The following is a 17,541-nucleotide window of genomic DNA, read 5'->3' as shown; positions in this document are numbered from 1 at the left end:
CATTGTGATTTCTGCCAAATCTTTAAGATGATCACCCTACCATACAATCATTCCTTGGCATCCACAGATTGGTCCCAGGACCCCACCAGATACCAAAATCCGTGATGCTCAAGTCTCTTATATGAAATGGTGTAGGACAGTGAGCCTTCCGCATCTGTAGATGCGGATGCAGAAACCACAGATATGGAGGGCCTAAATTAAATTGTTTCATGGAATAGAAAAAGAAGAAAACTCCTAAAGTCATCTTTTAAAGCAAGTATAATATCAATACTAAAGCACTGTGAAAAATTCCAGTGAGAAAAAAAGACTAACATTAATGAAAAAATTTTGAATGATATATTAGCAAAGAAAATACAGTGTGGTATTTAAAAAGTGGTTTAAAAAATAGTGCTTCTTTGAGACTAATGACAGAAGTTGTTTTGAATGAATATCTCATTAAATTGTGTCTTGGAATCTAGGAAGTTTTTTTTTTTTTGAAGTCTCTGATACTTATGCTTATCTTTTTTTTTTTTAAATGGTAGAAATGTTTCTTTTACAGTTTAAAAAGTGATTTTTCAGTTAATTTTGAAATACTTCTTTTTTGTTATAGCTGTGTTATTGTGGAATGCTATTCATGGGTCATTCCATTTCTACCGTTACTTTTTAATGGATATATAAACACAGGAGGAATTGGTTTATGTCATAGGCCTACATATTTGCTTTTATTGGCCACTTATTTTTGGAATCAAATCTCAGAGCACACCATGGATTTTAGAAAAGTGTGTGTGATGTATATTGATAGGAGACCTGCATATTCTTTGTGGGATGTAATGCCTGAGTATTGGATGAAGATAAAATCATTAGGGTCAACCTGTAATTATGTCCCTGAAAAATTTCAAGTGACACAGTCCTGGCTGGTATTACAGTTTGCATTTTTTGGTCTTTAATTTTTCTTTGGATTTCAGAGAGTAAACAACATATTTTAAAATGCTCTGTGTCCAGGTGCTACTAAATCTTGTCATCTTCTGCCTCCTGCTCCGTTTTTGGATGGAAGGGGACTGTCTCAGAGACTGCTAACTAGCTGGGGAGACCATTTTATAGTCATCTGAGCAGTAAGCAATCAAATTTGTCTGATTCAACTGAAGTGAGACTATATTAGAACTTCAGTAACAGATTGGTTTGACACTAATGATTAGGCATTTGCAAATCATTCATTTTTGCAATTAAATGATGGAATATACAGATAACGGAGAAACTGAAGTTTTTTTTTTATCACTCTTTCTTCAAGTGAGATCAACCATAACCAAAAGCAATTAGAGTTATAATAGCATTCGAGGCTCATGTTCATCCACGGGGCCGACAGCAGCCAGGAAGAGCGATGAAGCCGCTGTCGCTCCGGCAAGTGCTGGAGGGACACCCTTGGACTGAAAAACCCAAGCTCCTCTATAATGCAGCTGCCTCCTAAAGATTTTGCTGTGTGTTCCTTTTATCCTGCATCATGTGAAGAAAATATTTTGGAAATGTCCTTTTATTGGGATGTATAAAGATTTCTCTTGAAACAATCCAGAGTCCATCAGAGTTTTTATTCCATTTAACCTCATAACGTTGCTTAATGGGAAGTACTGTGACTGTTTATGGCTCAGCACTCTCAGGCTTCAGGTGCTAAATGACTTGTCTCCAGTCGCCTGGGTGCACCATGCAGTGCTGATCTGGGACCAGAATCCCCACAACTTGACCTTTGCTGTCAACCGCAGTGTCTGTCATGCTTTGAAGTATCAGAAATTATTTGTTCAAAACCTATTCAGTTCTTCGCCTCTGGAAGTACTTATGGAAATACTTACGAATGAAAAGCTATTACGGAATTTGCTTCAGGACCATTCAGTTCAGAATTACAGGGCAGAGGTGGGGGAAGGGCAGCAGTGAAACGAGTCATCACGTCATCACGAGTTAATTGTGTTGGTTGCTGTTGGTTATATGAGTGAGTTTACTACTTTCTCTGCTTTTGATTATGTTTGACAATTTCCAATACAAAGTTAAGGGTAAGCTTCAGATGGTAAATCATCAAATTGTAACACTTTTTGTGCAGTTTAAACAAAGAAGAATGGAAAGTTGGCTCGAAGTGCTTGATCACACCACAGAAATTGTGTAGTTACATGTGTTGATCTGGCCCTGAACCCCCGTTCTTGGGAGGTAGGCATCACACCGCCCTGTGTTCCCCAGTCCCCGCCAGGGTTCAAGGACTTGGGCAGCTGGAATCATTCAGTTTGCTGCACACACCGCTAAAGTTCAGACCATCAGGAGAAGGATGTGTGGGAAAAGGTGTTGCCCACAAACTTTTATTATGTTCTCGCCACACTCTTCTTTCCTTAATAGGCTGAAGATGAAGAGGGCTATAGAAAACTGATTGATCAAAAGAAAGACAGGCGTTTAGCATACCTCTTGCAGCAGACTGATGAGTATGTGGCCAACCTGACTAACCTGGTTTGGGAGCACAAGCAAGCCCAGGCGGCCAAAGAGAAGAAGAAGAGGAGGAGGAAGAAGAAGGTGAGTACTCTGATGCCTGTGGCTGAGCTGGGGATGTGTTTGGGGACCGGTTTTAGGCCTGTCTTGCCCTGTAATGAGTACTCCTTAACTACCCTCATGGAAGACTTAGATGATTTTACCGTAAACACTGCTGACATAGATGAGTTGATGAAGCATATTAGACAACATATTGGAGATGGACAGAATGTATATTCAATTCCTATTTCCACTGTTTGACACAATATTAAAAAACTAAGTACACATAGTCGATAGGAAAGGGGAAAACATGGCCCAAAGAAGGGTTTGCTCAAGTGCAATGCGTAGGCAGGGGACTGCTGAGTTAAGAAACTGGAATGAAAAATGAAAACCAAAATGCCTTGTTCAGATTGAAAGGAGCCAGAGGAAGATGAAAGAGAGAGCTTTGAGATACTTTTAGTAACATATTTCAGCCTGTTTGGACAGACAGCTATTGCCAAGATTGTTTATTCAGTTCAGCTGTCCTAGTGTTACAGTGAGGAAAATGTGCAGGTCAGAGTTTTAGGTCATTACAGAAAACAATAGTATTATGTAAAATAATCTGAATTATCATGAGAAGTGAGGGTAAGATTTACAATCTCTGTTCTGCAGATCGTATATCTCACTTCAAGGGTAACCTGCTTCCCTGTGTGGACCTGTGGATATATTAGATCCTCTTGGAAGCTTAGGTAGTCTGGTAATATAGTTCTTGGTGGCTATTCCATTTTCATGGTCAGTCCTGATTGGTCTGGGTACAGACATCAGCAGGAAGGCTTTAAATTGTGAAGATTGAGGACTGGTAGCATTTAATCATTTTTTTCTGTGCACGGAATAATGGAACAAAATGTTTTTCAAAAAATAATTAATTTCATGGCTCCTGACTTCTCATACCTGTTTCATAATTAAGGAGGAGGAATAAATGATTGAGAAGGTGCCTTCTGCACCTGATTTCTTTAGTATAAGATAGCTCCCCTTATTGTGAAGGTGAACGAGGGATGAGTCAGGGTTTGCATTTCGACATTTCCTTGGTGAGAAATACCAAATTTTCTTGTCAAGGTCGCATTATAGACTTTGCAAAATTCCAGCTCCCAATTTCTAACTTAAAGTTGACACATGGCAACCAGATACAATTCTGTAATATTCCGTAGGTGCATGCTAAGTCACTTCAGTCGTGTTCAACTCCTTGAAACCCTATGGACTGGGACCCACTAGCCTCCTCTGTCCTTGGGATTCTCCAGGCAAAAATACTGGAGTGGGTTGCCCTGCCCTCCTCCAGGGGATCTTCCCAACCCAGGGATGGAAGCAGTGTCTCTTATGTCTCCTGCAATTGGCAGACAGGTTCTTTACCACTAGCATTACCTGGGAAGCCTGTGTTCCATAGGTGGACCCATGAAATAGCAGTTTTAGTTTTTCCTAATCCTGAAGTTTATTCTGTGAGGCTGTAACAAAAAGGTCACTGTTAGTGTTTTTAACATCGCAGTTCATATTCTATGTTTGTTTGTGATTGAAAGCTAATGACTCAAATTTGAGCTTCTGGCTTTTAATGAATGGATTGTTGCCATAGTATTGAGGGCTTCCCAGGTGGCTCAGTTGTAAAGAATCTACCTGCCAATGCAGAAGATGTGGATTCAATTCCTGGGTCGGGAAGATCCCCTGGAGAAGGAAATGGCAACCCACTCAAATATTCTTGCCTGGGAAATCCCATGGACAGAGGAGCCTGGTGGGCTACAGTCCATGGGGTTGCAAAAGAGTTGGACACGACTTAGCGACTAAATAGCAAACAGTCACAGTATTAAATTGCTATATCATCATAGGCAAAGAAAGATACGTAATTGAGTAGTAATGATTATGCTTTTGTTTCTGTGTTAATCTTTACAGAGCAGGAACCTGTTGGTATTTTTCATGGTGCTTGCAACTCTGCATCATCTATAGGTTGACTCTCTACTTCCAAACTCTTGCTTTCAGATTTGCTAATAGCACTTATTTTTCCTATTCCATGCAGTTGCTCAGCAAATATTAACCGAACTCTTACTGTGATCTAGGCAGCGTGCTAGATTCTGAGGGAGAGAGTATAGAGGTGAGGAAGATTTCTCCTGCCCTCCTAATTAAACCAAAGAAGGAGACAGGCAGACATTAATCAAACTATGCACCTGAATATATAAGTATAAACTGTAACAAATGCTGTGAAGGAAGGCAGGGAGCGAGACTACGACCTGATTGCTTGGCAAACGAGTCATAGGCACCCCAGTGACTCCGGTCTACCTGGCGTCTCTTTCCAGGCATCTCCCATTGATGAGCTCACGTGATGAAATATGCAGAATTGTTACTTTATTATCAGCCCTTCCCCTCTTGCCTGGCATGCTGTCAGGATGCCTTGCATCTGAGCACGCCCTGCCCTTAGCAGGACCAAGGAGATCAGGCTCAATTTCCTTCCCAGCCATCTTGTTGGGAGACACTGGATAAAGGACAAGAAGACACTGGGATCCTTTCTAGTCTTTCCTGAAAACTGTGTCACTTAAGACTTAGTTCAAAGTGAGTCACCCAATTTCAGATGTACCTTCATTCAAGTGCAAAGAAAATGGATGCTTTCAAAAGCTGATTATTTGACACTTTGGATTATCTGGAGTTCCTCTCCCCTCCATTAGAGTGAATGATTGAGAGTTGTTTGTTCCAGCTTCTCTGTCAGGGAGGGAGGCTGCGTGGGGACGTTTAATTCTATGCTATCCCTTTCAGCATTTCCCGTAGAAGTAATATCACGCTGCACCTATCTACAGGGTTATTTTCTCCCCCTTATTAAGTAAGGCATCCCTAAATCTTTCTTTTGAAAACAGCTTCTTTACCCAGTGAGCTAATAGCACTGAACTAGTGGCAACACTTGAAGGATAAGATCCAGGTCACTCCAAGACCTCTGCCATCAAAGATGAGTATGACAGACCTTGTGATTTAATTGGAAAGGGGCAACTTTGTTACTTTTTGTCATTTTTTAAGAATTACCCCAGTGTAACAGAGAAGGCCTCTTTCTTTCTTGGGGAGTTGATCCTGGTTACTTGGTATTAATGAATAATAAAGCGGGTTTCCTTTAACCTCACATGACCTTGCTTAATTTTTCTCTTCTCATCAATACAGCCACTTCTATGAAGTATACATTTATAAGTCATTCTGAAACTTCTCTCTCTCAACCTGACTTCCATTAATGCTCTTGAAGTGGAAGAAAAAGAAGTAAAGTCTGTGTATCTACTCGAGTGTTAGAGGAGGAATCGTTTTTCAAGTATTGAAATAACTATGTGACACCGGCTCCTGTGGTGTCATGCTCATGACACCCGGCTCACGTGGGACAGCATGAGCACAGTGTTAGTGTGTGCTTACCGTGCCCTTGGAGGGCTACTTCCTCTGCCCTGAGAGTTCTGGCCTATCTACTGGAGGGACCCAAGGTTGAAATGGGGGTGTGTACACATAGGAGTGAACATGCTCACTTATGACTTGGATCACTATCTAAATCACATTAATACACTGTCTTTTAAATTCATAACTGAATCAGAAAGCATAGAATACTAATTGTTCTTGTTCCCTGGTAGGATATTTCATTAAGAGATCTATAACTCAGCTCTTTAGTCTCTTCATCTGTTAGAAGGTGATAGGAAAAGGACCTACAGCCTGCATTTGTTGTAAGGATTGCAGAGGTTATATGCATGCGTGCCCACTCAATTGTGTCTGACTCTGCGACTCCATAGCCTGCTAGGCTCCTCTGGCCAAGGAATTATCCAGGCAGGAATATTGGAGTGGGTTGCTATTTCCTACTCCAAGGCATCTTCCCGACCCAGGGATGAGACCTGAGTCTCCTGCGTCTTTTGCACTGGCTTGCGGATTCTCTACTACTGAGCACCTGGGAAGCCCAAGATTATCTAAAGGACTTTGAATGCTCCCAGGGACATAGTAAGTGCTCAGTAAATATTGGTTATCTTATCAGGAAGTTCTGTGGTATAAATGCAGGATAGTGAGTGTCCAAATATGGTTATAGGTTTCTCTGAAAAGGAAATCTTCTTTTTCCACTTATTGCATATTCTCTGTGATGTTGAGAAAATAAATGGCCATTTTTTCTAGGTGAAGCTCAGTTAGCTATTACTAAGTCAGGTATCTTTTGGGACGATGACAGGCCCCTTGGCGGTTGTGGCCTGCAGTGGGAAATGAGGATGTCTTATTTTGGGCAGACTCTGCTTCCCTTACCTCCCCAGGTCCTACAAAGAGAATTTTCTAATTATTTGGCTTCTGCTTTCTGATGGTTCCTGGTAATAATGAGGCATTTCTTACATAGATTTAGGCTATGTTTTTCCTTGGGCTGTGGTCAGGAGCCCCATGAATCTACTGCTGAGAAGTCTGGTCATTTCAGAGGTTCAGCTTCCCCAGCTATTGACTTCAGGCCCAAATTAAAGTATTTAATTCCCTCTTCCCAGATCTTTCACTGGGATGTACACCAGCACAACGACACCCTTGGTGTTTATTGTGACATTTCTTGGAAACTCATGATACTAATGGGAACATACTCAGAGAATGCATGGGGGAGCACTGTGCCAAGTCTCTTCTTCATTGTGGCCTTTGCTTCTCTTTCTTTCCCTCTCATCAAACAGTATTATATACACTGTTATATGTGAATCTCAGATCTGTGATGTTTTGGAGGGGGAACCTTTCTGACACTAGTGTATTGATCAATATAGAGATGAAAAATGTGTTTTTCTTTTAGGTATCAAATAATTAAAAAAAACCTCTTGGTATAATGATGAAAACAGCATCAGATGAAAAGCTATAATCTTATTGAGACATTTTATATTCAATTTATTCTCCAGTCCTTCTCAGTTCTTTTATCTCTTTTCCCCAGAGACTATTAGTTTATTGCAGTTTTCCTTCACAAGGAGATTTTTGTAGGTGAAAGAAATATTCTAAGGCAATTTTGGGCATTTGAGTATAGTGACTATTGTAAAGGTAGGTGAATGCAATGACACAATTAATTAGATTTATTTGATAAGTTTAGTGTCAAAATGGGTGAAACCAGAAGTTTGGATCAAAGTCTTGCTTAACTGGATTGACCAGTTACTTGAGTCAAAATGTTGGAGCTGGTTTTCCCTGCAAGGCACGACCTAAGTCATGTGCAATTGCTTGTTAACTTGATATTCTTGGGTATTTTTTATTACCTGTTCACCTATCTTAATGCTCACAGTTCCTCTTAAGTGACAGTAAAAATAACCAAGTGATTCCTGACAATCTTAGGTTTCCCTCAGAGCAGAATGAGTCTTTAAGATGCCAGCACATTTAAATGATATTTCGGTATATTGTAACAACACCTGCTGGGGGATAAACTGTGTTCATTGTATAATATAGTTTGTAAGATATTTGATATAAAACTGTTTCTTTACAAAGTGAGGCTGTTTGTGGCGTGTGTTTTGGTAATCTGCATAAAATACCCATTGAAGCCCATTTTCTTTTCTTTGAATATTTATTCACTTATTTAGCCAGGCTGGGGTCTTAGTTGCGGCATGTGGAATCCTTAGTTGCGGCATGTGGGATCTAGTTCCCTGACCAGGGATCAAGCCCATGCCCCCTGCATTGGGCACACCAAGTCTTAGCCACTGGACCATCAGGGAAGCCCAAAGCCCATTTTCTTGGGTTCAGCTTCCTCAGGGTTTTCACGTTTGGGGTTTCCTTTCTGTCCTTGCCTTGTCACTGATTGTGTTACACAGCCTAGGAGGATGGGTACCTGAGTACAAAGCTTTGTTCACAAACATTCCTGAAGAGAGTGTTTGAATTCACATTGGCCTTGGAAATCGGGAAGCCCAATTCTTTCATATTGTGTCACATCCGCCTCCGTAATTACATTCCACCCTCCACCCATGAGGGTAGTTAGTTATCAACTTTTTGCAGGTCGGAAGAAGCCAGTAGAAAGTTCCTTTAGCCCTGATTAGTGGCTGAACTGAAGTGGATTTTGTTTTAGTTTTAATCAGTGGAGATAAGCTGAGCAGACTCACTGATACAGAACTTCCTCAGGCAGCCACTGCCACAGGAGCATCAGGTTGTTTCACCAGGGGCTCGGAGTCTGTCCAGAGTTAGCTCCAGTGGTAGCACCAGTCACAGTCTGTTTGGAGTTGACCATAAACAAAAGAAAAAAAGAATTTTTTTTTTTTTTTTGGAGGGAGGGGAGTAGAGGGTTCAGCACTAGTTTGATGTGAGAATGTGGATTTATGAAAGTATACCCACCAGACATTGTCCCCAAACTGAAGAAATTCAAAGCATGATGGGAGAACTTGACATCTCCTGCCATAGAGCAGACTGCCATCTGGCTTCCGCCTTGTATAATAGCACAGCCGAACTGGGTGTAGATACAGGGCACACACAGGAAGTATCATAGAGCACCAGTTCAGCGAGAGAACTGTGTGTACATTCTTAGCTTTTTTATGATTTGCAAATATATTGGCACCTAATTACAATGGTGATAATTCATTGAGTGTATGCTAAGTGGAAAGCTTTGTTCTTGCTGTTTTCATTCATTCCTTCATTCACTATATTTATTTAGTGTCTTTTGAGTGCCAGGACCCCTTGTAAGGTATGGAAATACATGTGTGAACAAAACAGACAGAAATCCCTGACTTTGTAATGTTAGGAAGCAATTTTCAGACAGTGCTGTGTGTTGTATAGACATAAAAAACCCTCAGACTGTCATTGATTCTTTTACATTGTGAAAAATGACACTCGCAATGTATATTACATGTAACCTTGATTATCCGTATTAACATGGTGATCCGGTCCTGCAGCAGCCCAGTGAGGTGGGAACTGCTACTTTCCCAGAGGAGGGAACCAAGATTCAAGAGATTTGCTCAAGATCAAGTGGCTAAGTATTCGTGCACTTAGTGACAAAGCTGGGATTCAAATGCAGTTCACCTAATTCCAGGACCAAGATTCCTAAGTCAAATATTACATTGCCTCTCGGATTTGATACTAGATGGAAATTTAAAAATTAGTTTAGAGGATTTTAAGTAATAGAAAGTCCTGCTGATGAGGCAGTTTTAGATAACACCCTATCTGGTTGATAGCATATTCGTAGAAGAGTGTTCTTCATAATAGTTTTGACTCTGTTATTTTTGGTCCTTCAGACTTTTTAAATGTGCTATTCATTGAAACGGTGATCCATTTCCACTAGCTAGATACTGGAAATTGGCTTATTCATTGTCTCATTTGATATTCTTTGTTTGCCAAATTTGTAGCTAATTTCTGATTTGTATGGAGAGAATGGTGGGATTAATTGACTTTCTGCAATTAATTGAAAAAGTCGCCTGAATATAGTGCCTGAGAAATCCAAAAATGGACTTTTCAGGGGAGCTGGTAGCAGGGACGGTTCCTTTTCTGGACTTTCTGCCATTGTTCTCCGAATCCATAGCCCAGATATAGGGCCCAGTGCTTTTCCATGATGGTCATTCCTTTTGAGCTTGGAAATATTTTCACTTTGGGGTTGCAGAAATAGAAAATCAAATTCTTGGGAAATCATAACCAAAGGGAGCATTTCATTTGGTAGAAGTGCTACATTTTTTACGCGTTGTGCTTTGGCATACATGTATACGCGTACGTTTTATAAGAAAATTAGCAAAGAACTTCAGAAAGTTCAGACATTTATGGGAACTGCCCTTCTTCAGTACAGACAAAGACTGGATTTTCAACCCTAGACATTTTCTATAAAAGCTATTTTGTCAAGAGACAATTGAGTTATTTTCACAGGAAGCAAAAAATGTATTACACAATCAATGCCTTAAGTAAACAAAGTGGAGTTAATATTGATTCTGTATCATTATGTATATTTTTAATTAACTAAAGGGCCCAGGGGAGGAAAGCTCATTTTCTTAAATGTCTTGATAAAGGAAATGACTGAAGTTGGGTTTTTTTCTCCTCATCGCACTACACAGAATAACTTTAAAATAAGGATTCCGTGAAGGTGGTGTTAAAGATTTCACTTGTTAAAGAGGTTGTTATAAATGTAAGAAATTTCAGACTATGTTGTGTTTATTGCAGATGAGGCTCTATCAGGTATGTACAAAATGTGACATAATCCTAGCTTTTCATTTAAGCGGTCTTTGAGGCACATAGAGGTTAATGGGCTAAGATACTGGAATGCTTAAGAAATGGAGGATGACAGAATTTTCCATGAGACCACAGAATCTGCATCAAATTTCCCCATATACCCACTGAGGAAATGCTATTATGAAAGCCAATTAGGTAGAATGAAAAGCATTCAGAGAATACACAGGATTTTGAATGATTTCGTATTTTTATAACCCAAGAGTGATTCAGAGTTCATTCTTGAGGGGACATTTTTTAGAAAACTTGCTAAGGGAATGAGCAAGTTGAACTGATTCAGGATGTGTCTTCCTAGTGCCAAATACAACCACATTTCAGATTGTGACCTCGGTCTTAATGCTGCCACATCTTAAGCTCTTTGCATCCTAGAAGACACAGTCCACCCCTCTCTAATGGGCCAACCCTGAGTCACATCTAGCTTCAGTCACTCCCTGCAAGTTGCCAATAAAATATACACTCTGTCTCAGAGAGTGAAGAGAAACACACATAAAAGGCATTAATTCTTAAGCTCTGTTGGATGATGACAAGTAGTAATGAAATGCTGTTATGTGCCTGCCACTGAGTTGCCATGAGGTCCTTCCTGTACCCACCTTCTGGGTTCATACCTAACATTTGACATTGTTTTGCAGAAGGCTGAAGAGAACGCAGAAGGAGGAGAGTCTGCCCTGGGACCAGATGGAGAGGTAAGGGATTTTGCATCCATTTTTACTGTACTCTGCTGAATGAAGCCCTGCTATTCTCTGTGTATACTAATTGTATTTTTCACTCCGCTATTCATTTTTTAAGTAAAAAGAGTAGTCCATTAGCATAGTAGACAATTAAAATAGCATAAAAGGAATACACTAAACAGTAATCTTCCATCTCAGACTGCCAATCAACTGATATTAAGTTTCTTGTATACCATTCCAGAAATTTTCTGTGCACATATAAGCATGTGTTTATGAATATACAGAATGTGGAAAAATCTTAAGTGATTCTATAATTACATTTTCCCTGTCAATGATGCAGAAGCATAAAATATGACCCAGTTTCTTTCATTTACTTTGAAATTTCATAACTCCATAAGCCAAACAATTTATGTATTTGGTAGCCTATTTTTTTTTTTTTAATTTTCTGTAAGCTTACCCTATAGCTTCTATTCGTAGATTCATCAGTATATTTCTAAATTTTATTTCTGTTATTTCTGATATTCTCCTGCATCACCAGAATACAGTGATTGATTTATTGGATTTTTTTTTTTTTTCTCTGAAAACTCAGAGTTCTGTGCCAGTGATTCACACGAGCATGTGTCCTTCAGAGTGGGATGGGAAGGGCATTTGTTTCAAACTGCCTTCTCCTCTCACAGATTCTGAAAAATCTGCCTGGAAGATTGGGGTGGGTGGAGGGTTGCCTCTTTCCTTTCCAGAATCACCGTTCACATGAGTCATATTATGAATGTGAACGGCCCAATGGCAGGTAAAAGGTTGAAACCACTATTTTATGCAGAAACCTCTTGAACAATAAATGTTACTTAACCGCTATAATTCATCACAAGGAAAGAAAAGATTGGGATAAATGTCTAATGTGTGAGAAACACTCAGTGGGCTATTATAGGGGAAGAATATTGTATGTTAGGGCACTTAGGAATCGCTCTAATTTGTGAAAGCCCAGCCTTACCAAAGCATGCCTCACGTGGGTCTGTAATTAACAAGCACATAGGGAGAGATTTTAAGGTGTTAGTGTGGTAGCTCTCTTATATTATCCCCTGGGAAAATTAGCTCATACGCTTTTTTCTTTTTTTTAAATCATAGCACATGATATGTTCTGTTTGCTATAGTGGGCAGTCTTCATCTTACCTGGTTTGTCTTGAAATAATGTTCTGATTACACTCTGCTGTGTTCACTCAGTGTTTCTGCCAAAGTTCTAATTTCAGCTGTAGCGATTCTCAGTTTTCTCTGAGGTATGACACAAACAGTAAAACAAGCTGTAGTACAACAGGTCAAGATAATGGAATATGATTCTTCCAAGGGAAATGGTAGCAGTTCCTACGTAAGTAGGAAATGTAGGAAACGCTACTTACGGTAGGTGTCCTACTTATCACATGAACATATAGATGACCTTCTACATTAATGAGGAAGAAGCATTGTCTTGAAATGCAAAGTAACAGTGTTCACAACCATTGCTTTAGCACACATAAAAGGACAGAAACTCTGGAGTAAGCCTTCTCTTTTTATTTTTTCAGGTTATTTTTGTGGATAATTGCTAATATGATGTTTCTTTTTCTGACAGTGCTGTGTTGAGGGAGAAGGGGGAGAGAACCAGTTTTGAGGTGGAGGGGGAACATGGTCATTTCCTATTAGATATAGAAGATAACCTACAGCACGCTGTTTTTCCATTTTAACTCCAAATAACAATTTAGAAACAACTTTTCGGAATTAGTGAATTGCCTAAATGTGTGAATTTTATCACTTTAAAGGAAATGGATAACTTGAATTCCTCACAGATCAAGCGTTTCCAAACAGACATCTCGCCTGGGGGCCTGCTCCTAGATGCACAGTCACCCTGTAATCATAGCATTCATTTGCATAGGATTACTCCAGTTTTAGACCTTTTTAAACAGTTTGTTCTCTGAAGTAGGTTAAACACAGCCTCTGCAATTTCACTTATTCTCTTAATTTTCTGAGCAAACTACTTTTCATTGAGAGTCCAGTGACGAATTTCAGCTCAAACCTGGTCGATTTGCCAGATTTCCGATGAGCAGAGCCTTTTGCTTTATTGCAGGTCCCCATGGTTGGGCTAGGTACCTGATGGTTTGGTTTTGGATGAAATGACATTGTTTCTGCAGAAGCCACACTGGCCATTAAGAGATGACACAAGTGACAATCCCTCTTTCTTTTTTCCATCATTCTCTCTGAAACCATGAGTTTGTAGTAGTCTTTATCTGGGGGAAGTATCCTGAATATTCGTTGGAAGGACTGAGGCTGAACTGAAGCTCCAATACTTTGGCCACCTGATGCGAAGAGCCACTCACTGGAAGAAACCCTGATGCTGGGATAGACTGAGGGCATGAGGAGAAAGGGGAAACAGAGGATGAGACGGTTCGATGACATCATCAACATAATAGACATGAGTTTGAACATACTCTGGGAGACAGTGAAGGACAGGGAAGCCTGGCGTGCTGCAGTCCATGGGGTCCCTAAGAGTCGGACATGACTTAGTGACTGAACAACAGCAAATTAATATGTGGGGGTTTAAGGGTTCTTAGTTGAAAATGGCAAGAATCAGCTCTGCTTGATTTAAGTAAGAAGGCAACATGTCACTAGGATATTGCACGGGTCATCAGATCTCCTGAAGGCAATAATCTGACTGGGACTACGCTGTTATTTCAGTGATGTGTTACTGTGGTGTACTCTACACCTGGTTAGTGAAGACACAGCTGGCCTTGGGAGTAGGCATGGCCAATACCACTGCACTGGCAATGCTGCCACTGTTGTCTGCTCTCGTGCCAGTGTGCCCATTGGCCCTCGCTTTCTTCTAGGTCCTGATTCAGAGCCTTGGTGAATGTGCCCAGTTGCAGAGCTTAGGTCTTGTGCCAACACCTTAGCTGCAAGGAAGGCCAATGTTTTCCATTTCTTTAGTGAAAAGTGACCTCCCACATCCCACCTGGGAGGCATCTCACCAGGAGACAAAATTTCTAATCACAGGAAAGGGTTTCAAATGCTGGATAGCCACAAACTGTAGCACAGAGTTGGGAGAATATCATAACACTAAGCAGTGCCGTGTCTTTTCTTCTGTCTAGCCCATAGACGAGAGCAGCCAGATGAGTGACCTCCCCGTCAAAGTGACTCACACAGAAACTGGCAAGGTCCTGTTTGGCCCAGAAGCACCCAAAGCAAGTCAGCTGGACGCCTGGTTGGAAATGAATCCTGGGTATGGCATGAAAGCAGAATTATTGGTGTTCTTTGGCTTTTTAGATTTTTGTGGTCCTTGTAAAATCTGGGAACTGAAACAACCTGACCATTGCTGAACTGAGGTTATTACTTGCATTTGTCATTTGTACATAGAATGGGCCGTATGTATTTGTGTATACACATACACACACATAATAATTTAAAAAGCTAAACTTGCTCTTCCTCCCTGCTCTTTTTCTTGTAGTTACGAAGTTGCCCCTAGATCGGACAGTGAAGAGAGTGATTCTGATTATGAGGAGGAGGTATGTTTGTGTCTCTGTTTGGAGTTCATTGGCTGGAAAGTTCTCAGAAAATACCTGGGTCCTTCTGCCTCTTCGTCCGCCACTGTTAGCCAGCGGGTGACTACTGGCCTGGAGGGTTTGCCGGAGCTTCGCTGGTTCATGCCTAGTTTCACAGTGACTTCTCAGGGGCTCGTTCTGGCCAGTGGGGAAACTTGGTGAATTCTCAATTTATTTGAAACCAAGAAAAGAGAAGCTGGCATTAAATTGGAGGTGGTAGAAAGGTCTCTGGAGGAAAATTGGAGATGGATTACTTTGGGAAAAGCAATTCCATGCTTCTAAGTGGTTTACACTGAGGGTTAAGAGCCTAAAAATGCCTGAAGTCCTTTAGTGCTTAGGCCTGTTTGAAGCTGTAAGTATTGAAATTTGGACAAAAAGGGCAACATGTACTTGGTTTAATGAGTTTATTGAGCCTCTTGGTTTGTTGTTGTTTTTTTTTTTTTTTAATGGGATTCTTGTTTTAATTCTTTGGATATAATTGGTATCCACCTTTCTCAGTCTCTTGGAAGGAATACTTACTGTATCTAGAACCTAAAATGGTATACTTTTAATAGAAATGAAAGAATAATCAAGGTATTTCTAGATCAACTTTAAATTGCTTAACAATTACAAATAGAAGAAATAAATGAAGATTTTTATCTCCTTTATTAGAGCATTGCTAGTGTGTAGTCATAAATCTGATGTTTACCAGTTTAGAGGAATCTTGGTTCAAAGAACACCATGGCCAGAGCAGAGCAGCCTTACCAGTGACAGCTCACCAGAATTTTAAGACTGTTGTTATTTTCTTCTGTTTTGTGGACCTGTGTTTCCTAAATTAATCTACCATGGATTAAAGATGAAAGATAATAAAAGTTATTATTATTTTTTAAAGCGTACTATTAACAAGCAAATACTTTTGGAGGAATGCTATTTTTTTTTATAGGCCACTCTTTCTCTGAGATATTTGAAACTTACAAAATCAATTTTTTAAATATCTCTTGTTTACTCGGATGAATGGGTCCATAAATGATCCGTTGGAAGAATTTTCTCATTGAGTCTGAGAGCCAGGGAGGGACAGAGACAAGGTAAAGAAGGCTGCTCAACCCAAGGGTGCCCTCCTAAGAGTGACAACTGCAGACAGCTCCAGACAACTGGGACCAGAGTGAACTCTGAGCTGGGGGTCCAGAGACTGGGTCCTCATCTGTGGCCAGTCATGTCCCCTCTTGGGGTTCACCTGGTCATGAAGGAGCTGTACCCACTCCTCATTTTACCCCTTACAGTTCAATGATCTGTGATCATAGATTTAACATTCAGCATTACGATCATTGTCAGTCCTCATTGTTTCATTCAAAAGTGATGGAAAAGCATCATTCTCTTTAAGCCTACTTTTAAAGGGGATTCTTCTAGGTTATCTGAAAAGATATAGCCTTCAACACCAAGTGGGTAGTAGTGGATATGATGGATATTTAGTAAAGCTTTCCAACGGGCCAGCAGAACCAAGTAGGTGGGGAGGTGATGAATCCTTTGCCATGTTATTGACAGTGTTTATCTACATATCCAGAAATATGAAGTGGCCCCAGAACACACACCCAGAAGACCACATGCCTACAAGCTCCAGTCCCTCCGCCGTGAAGGCGTGTGAGAACATCCAGGGTCCACTGGCATCATCAGAAAGACAATACTAAGATCTCTTCAACTGGCTTTGGAAGAGAAGGGTTTTAGAAGGTGGCTCAGTTATCAAGAGCAGATGTCTACAGCAGCAGTCCCCAACCTTTTTGGCACCAGGGACCAGTTTCGTGGAAGAGTTTTTCCACAGACCATGGGGATACAGGCAATAGGGAGCAGCTGTAAATAGAGATGAAGCTTCACTCAATTGCCCGCTGCTCACCTCCTGCTGTGCAGCCCTGTTCCTAACAGGCCATGAACTGGTACCCATCCGTGACCCGAGGGTTAGGGACCCCTGATCTGCAAGACTCTCTGATGACCAAACATTGATACAGATCCATCTTTCTGGCATGGTTTTTACGTATTTACTCCCGGGGAGCAAGGGTTCCAGGATCCCTAGAGGGCTCCTTCTGTTCTTTCATTCAGTGGTTTAAACAGCGATAGAGTGGTGGGAATTGCCTAGAGTAGGTTAGGGTTAAATTTATGTCCCCCCTCGGTTGCGTTCACTTCACTTGACAAGTTGAATACTATTCCCTTTCTTTCCACAAAATGCCAATCCTAGGGATTCCCTCTTTATTTTAAAGTGGAGTCTTTGTTCCTTTTCCAGGATGAGGAGGAAGAGTCCAGCAGGCAGGAAACTGAAGAGAAAATACTTCTGGATCCAAACAGCGAGGAGGTTTCGGAGAAGGACGCCAAGCAGATCATCGAGTATGTATCGCTCAGAGTTTCATCTCTTGTACATGCGTTTCATGAGGGTTATCCCCTATGAATTTACTTTTAGAGAATTTTGTCTTTAAGGATGGAAGCTGACTTTATGCCCAGACTCCCCTTGAAATGCCACCATCAGAGGTCACCAGCGTGTCCCACCGCTCAGCCCCTTCTTTAGTCCTCTTCTCCTTCCTGACTCCCTCACTCCTGGGTTTCTCATGTCATAAGCACTTCCATCCTAGTTGAAATTTGCCCCTCCAACCTGCAGCCTTTCCCACCTCCCATAATGGCATCAACACTCCTCCAGAAACCCACAAGGGATGTGCCCT

The 17,541-nt window shown here is 40.8% G+C and overlaps 1 protein-coding gene across 11 annotated transcripts in view; it reads left to right on the top strand.

Annotated features, from left to right (window-relative positions):
* Nucleotides 1-17,541, top strand: part of SMARCA2 (SWI/SNF related, matrix associated, actin dependent regulator of chromatin, subfamily a, member 2) — a 179,665-nt gene that overhangs the window by 45,292 nt on the left and 116,832 nt on the right. For all 11 annotated transcript variants that reach the window (XM_015472482.3, XM_005209984.5, XM_059889213.1 and 8 more), the window contains 5 exon segments: nucleotides 2,353-2,523; nucleotides 11,262-11,315; nucleotides 14,411-14,541; nucleotides 14,767-14,824; nucleotides 17,112-17,212. In XM_015472482.3, coding sequence (XP_015327968.1) covers nucleotides 2,353-2,523; nucleotides 11,262-11,315; nucleotides 14,411-14,541; nucleotides 14,767-14,824; nucleotides 17,112-17,212 — 515 coding nt within the window.

This window comes from Bos taurus, chromosome 8, assembly GCF_002263795.3.
Source record: "Bos taurus isolate L1 Dominette 01449 registration number 42190680 breed Hereford chromosome 8, ARS-UCD2.0, whole genome shotgun sequence".
Classification (NCBI taxonomy): Eukaryota; Metazoa; Chordata; class Mammalia; order Artiodactyla; family Bovidae; genus Bos; species Bos taurus.
Note: the sequence above shows the minus strand (reverse complement) of the source record. Positions and strands in the feature narration are given on the sequence as shown.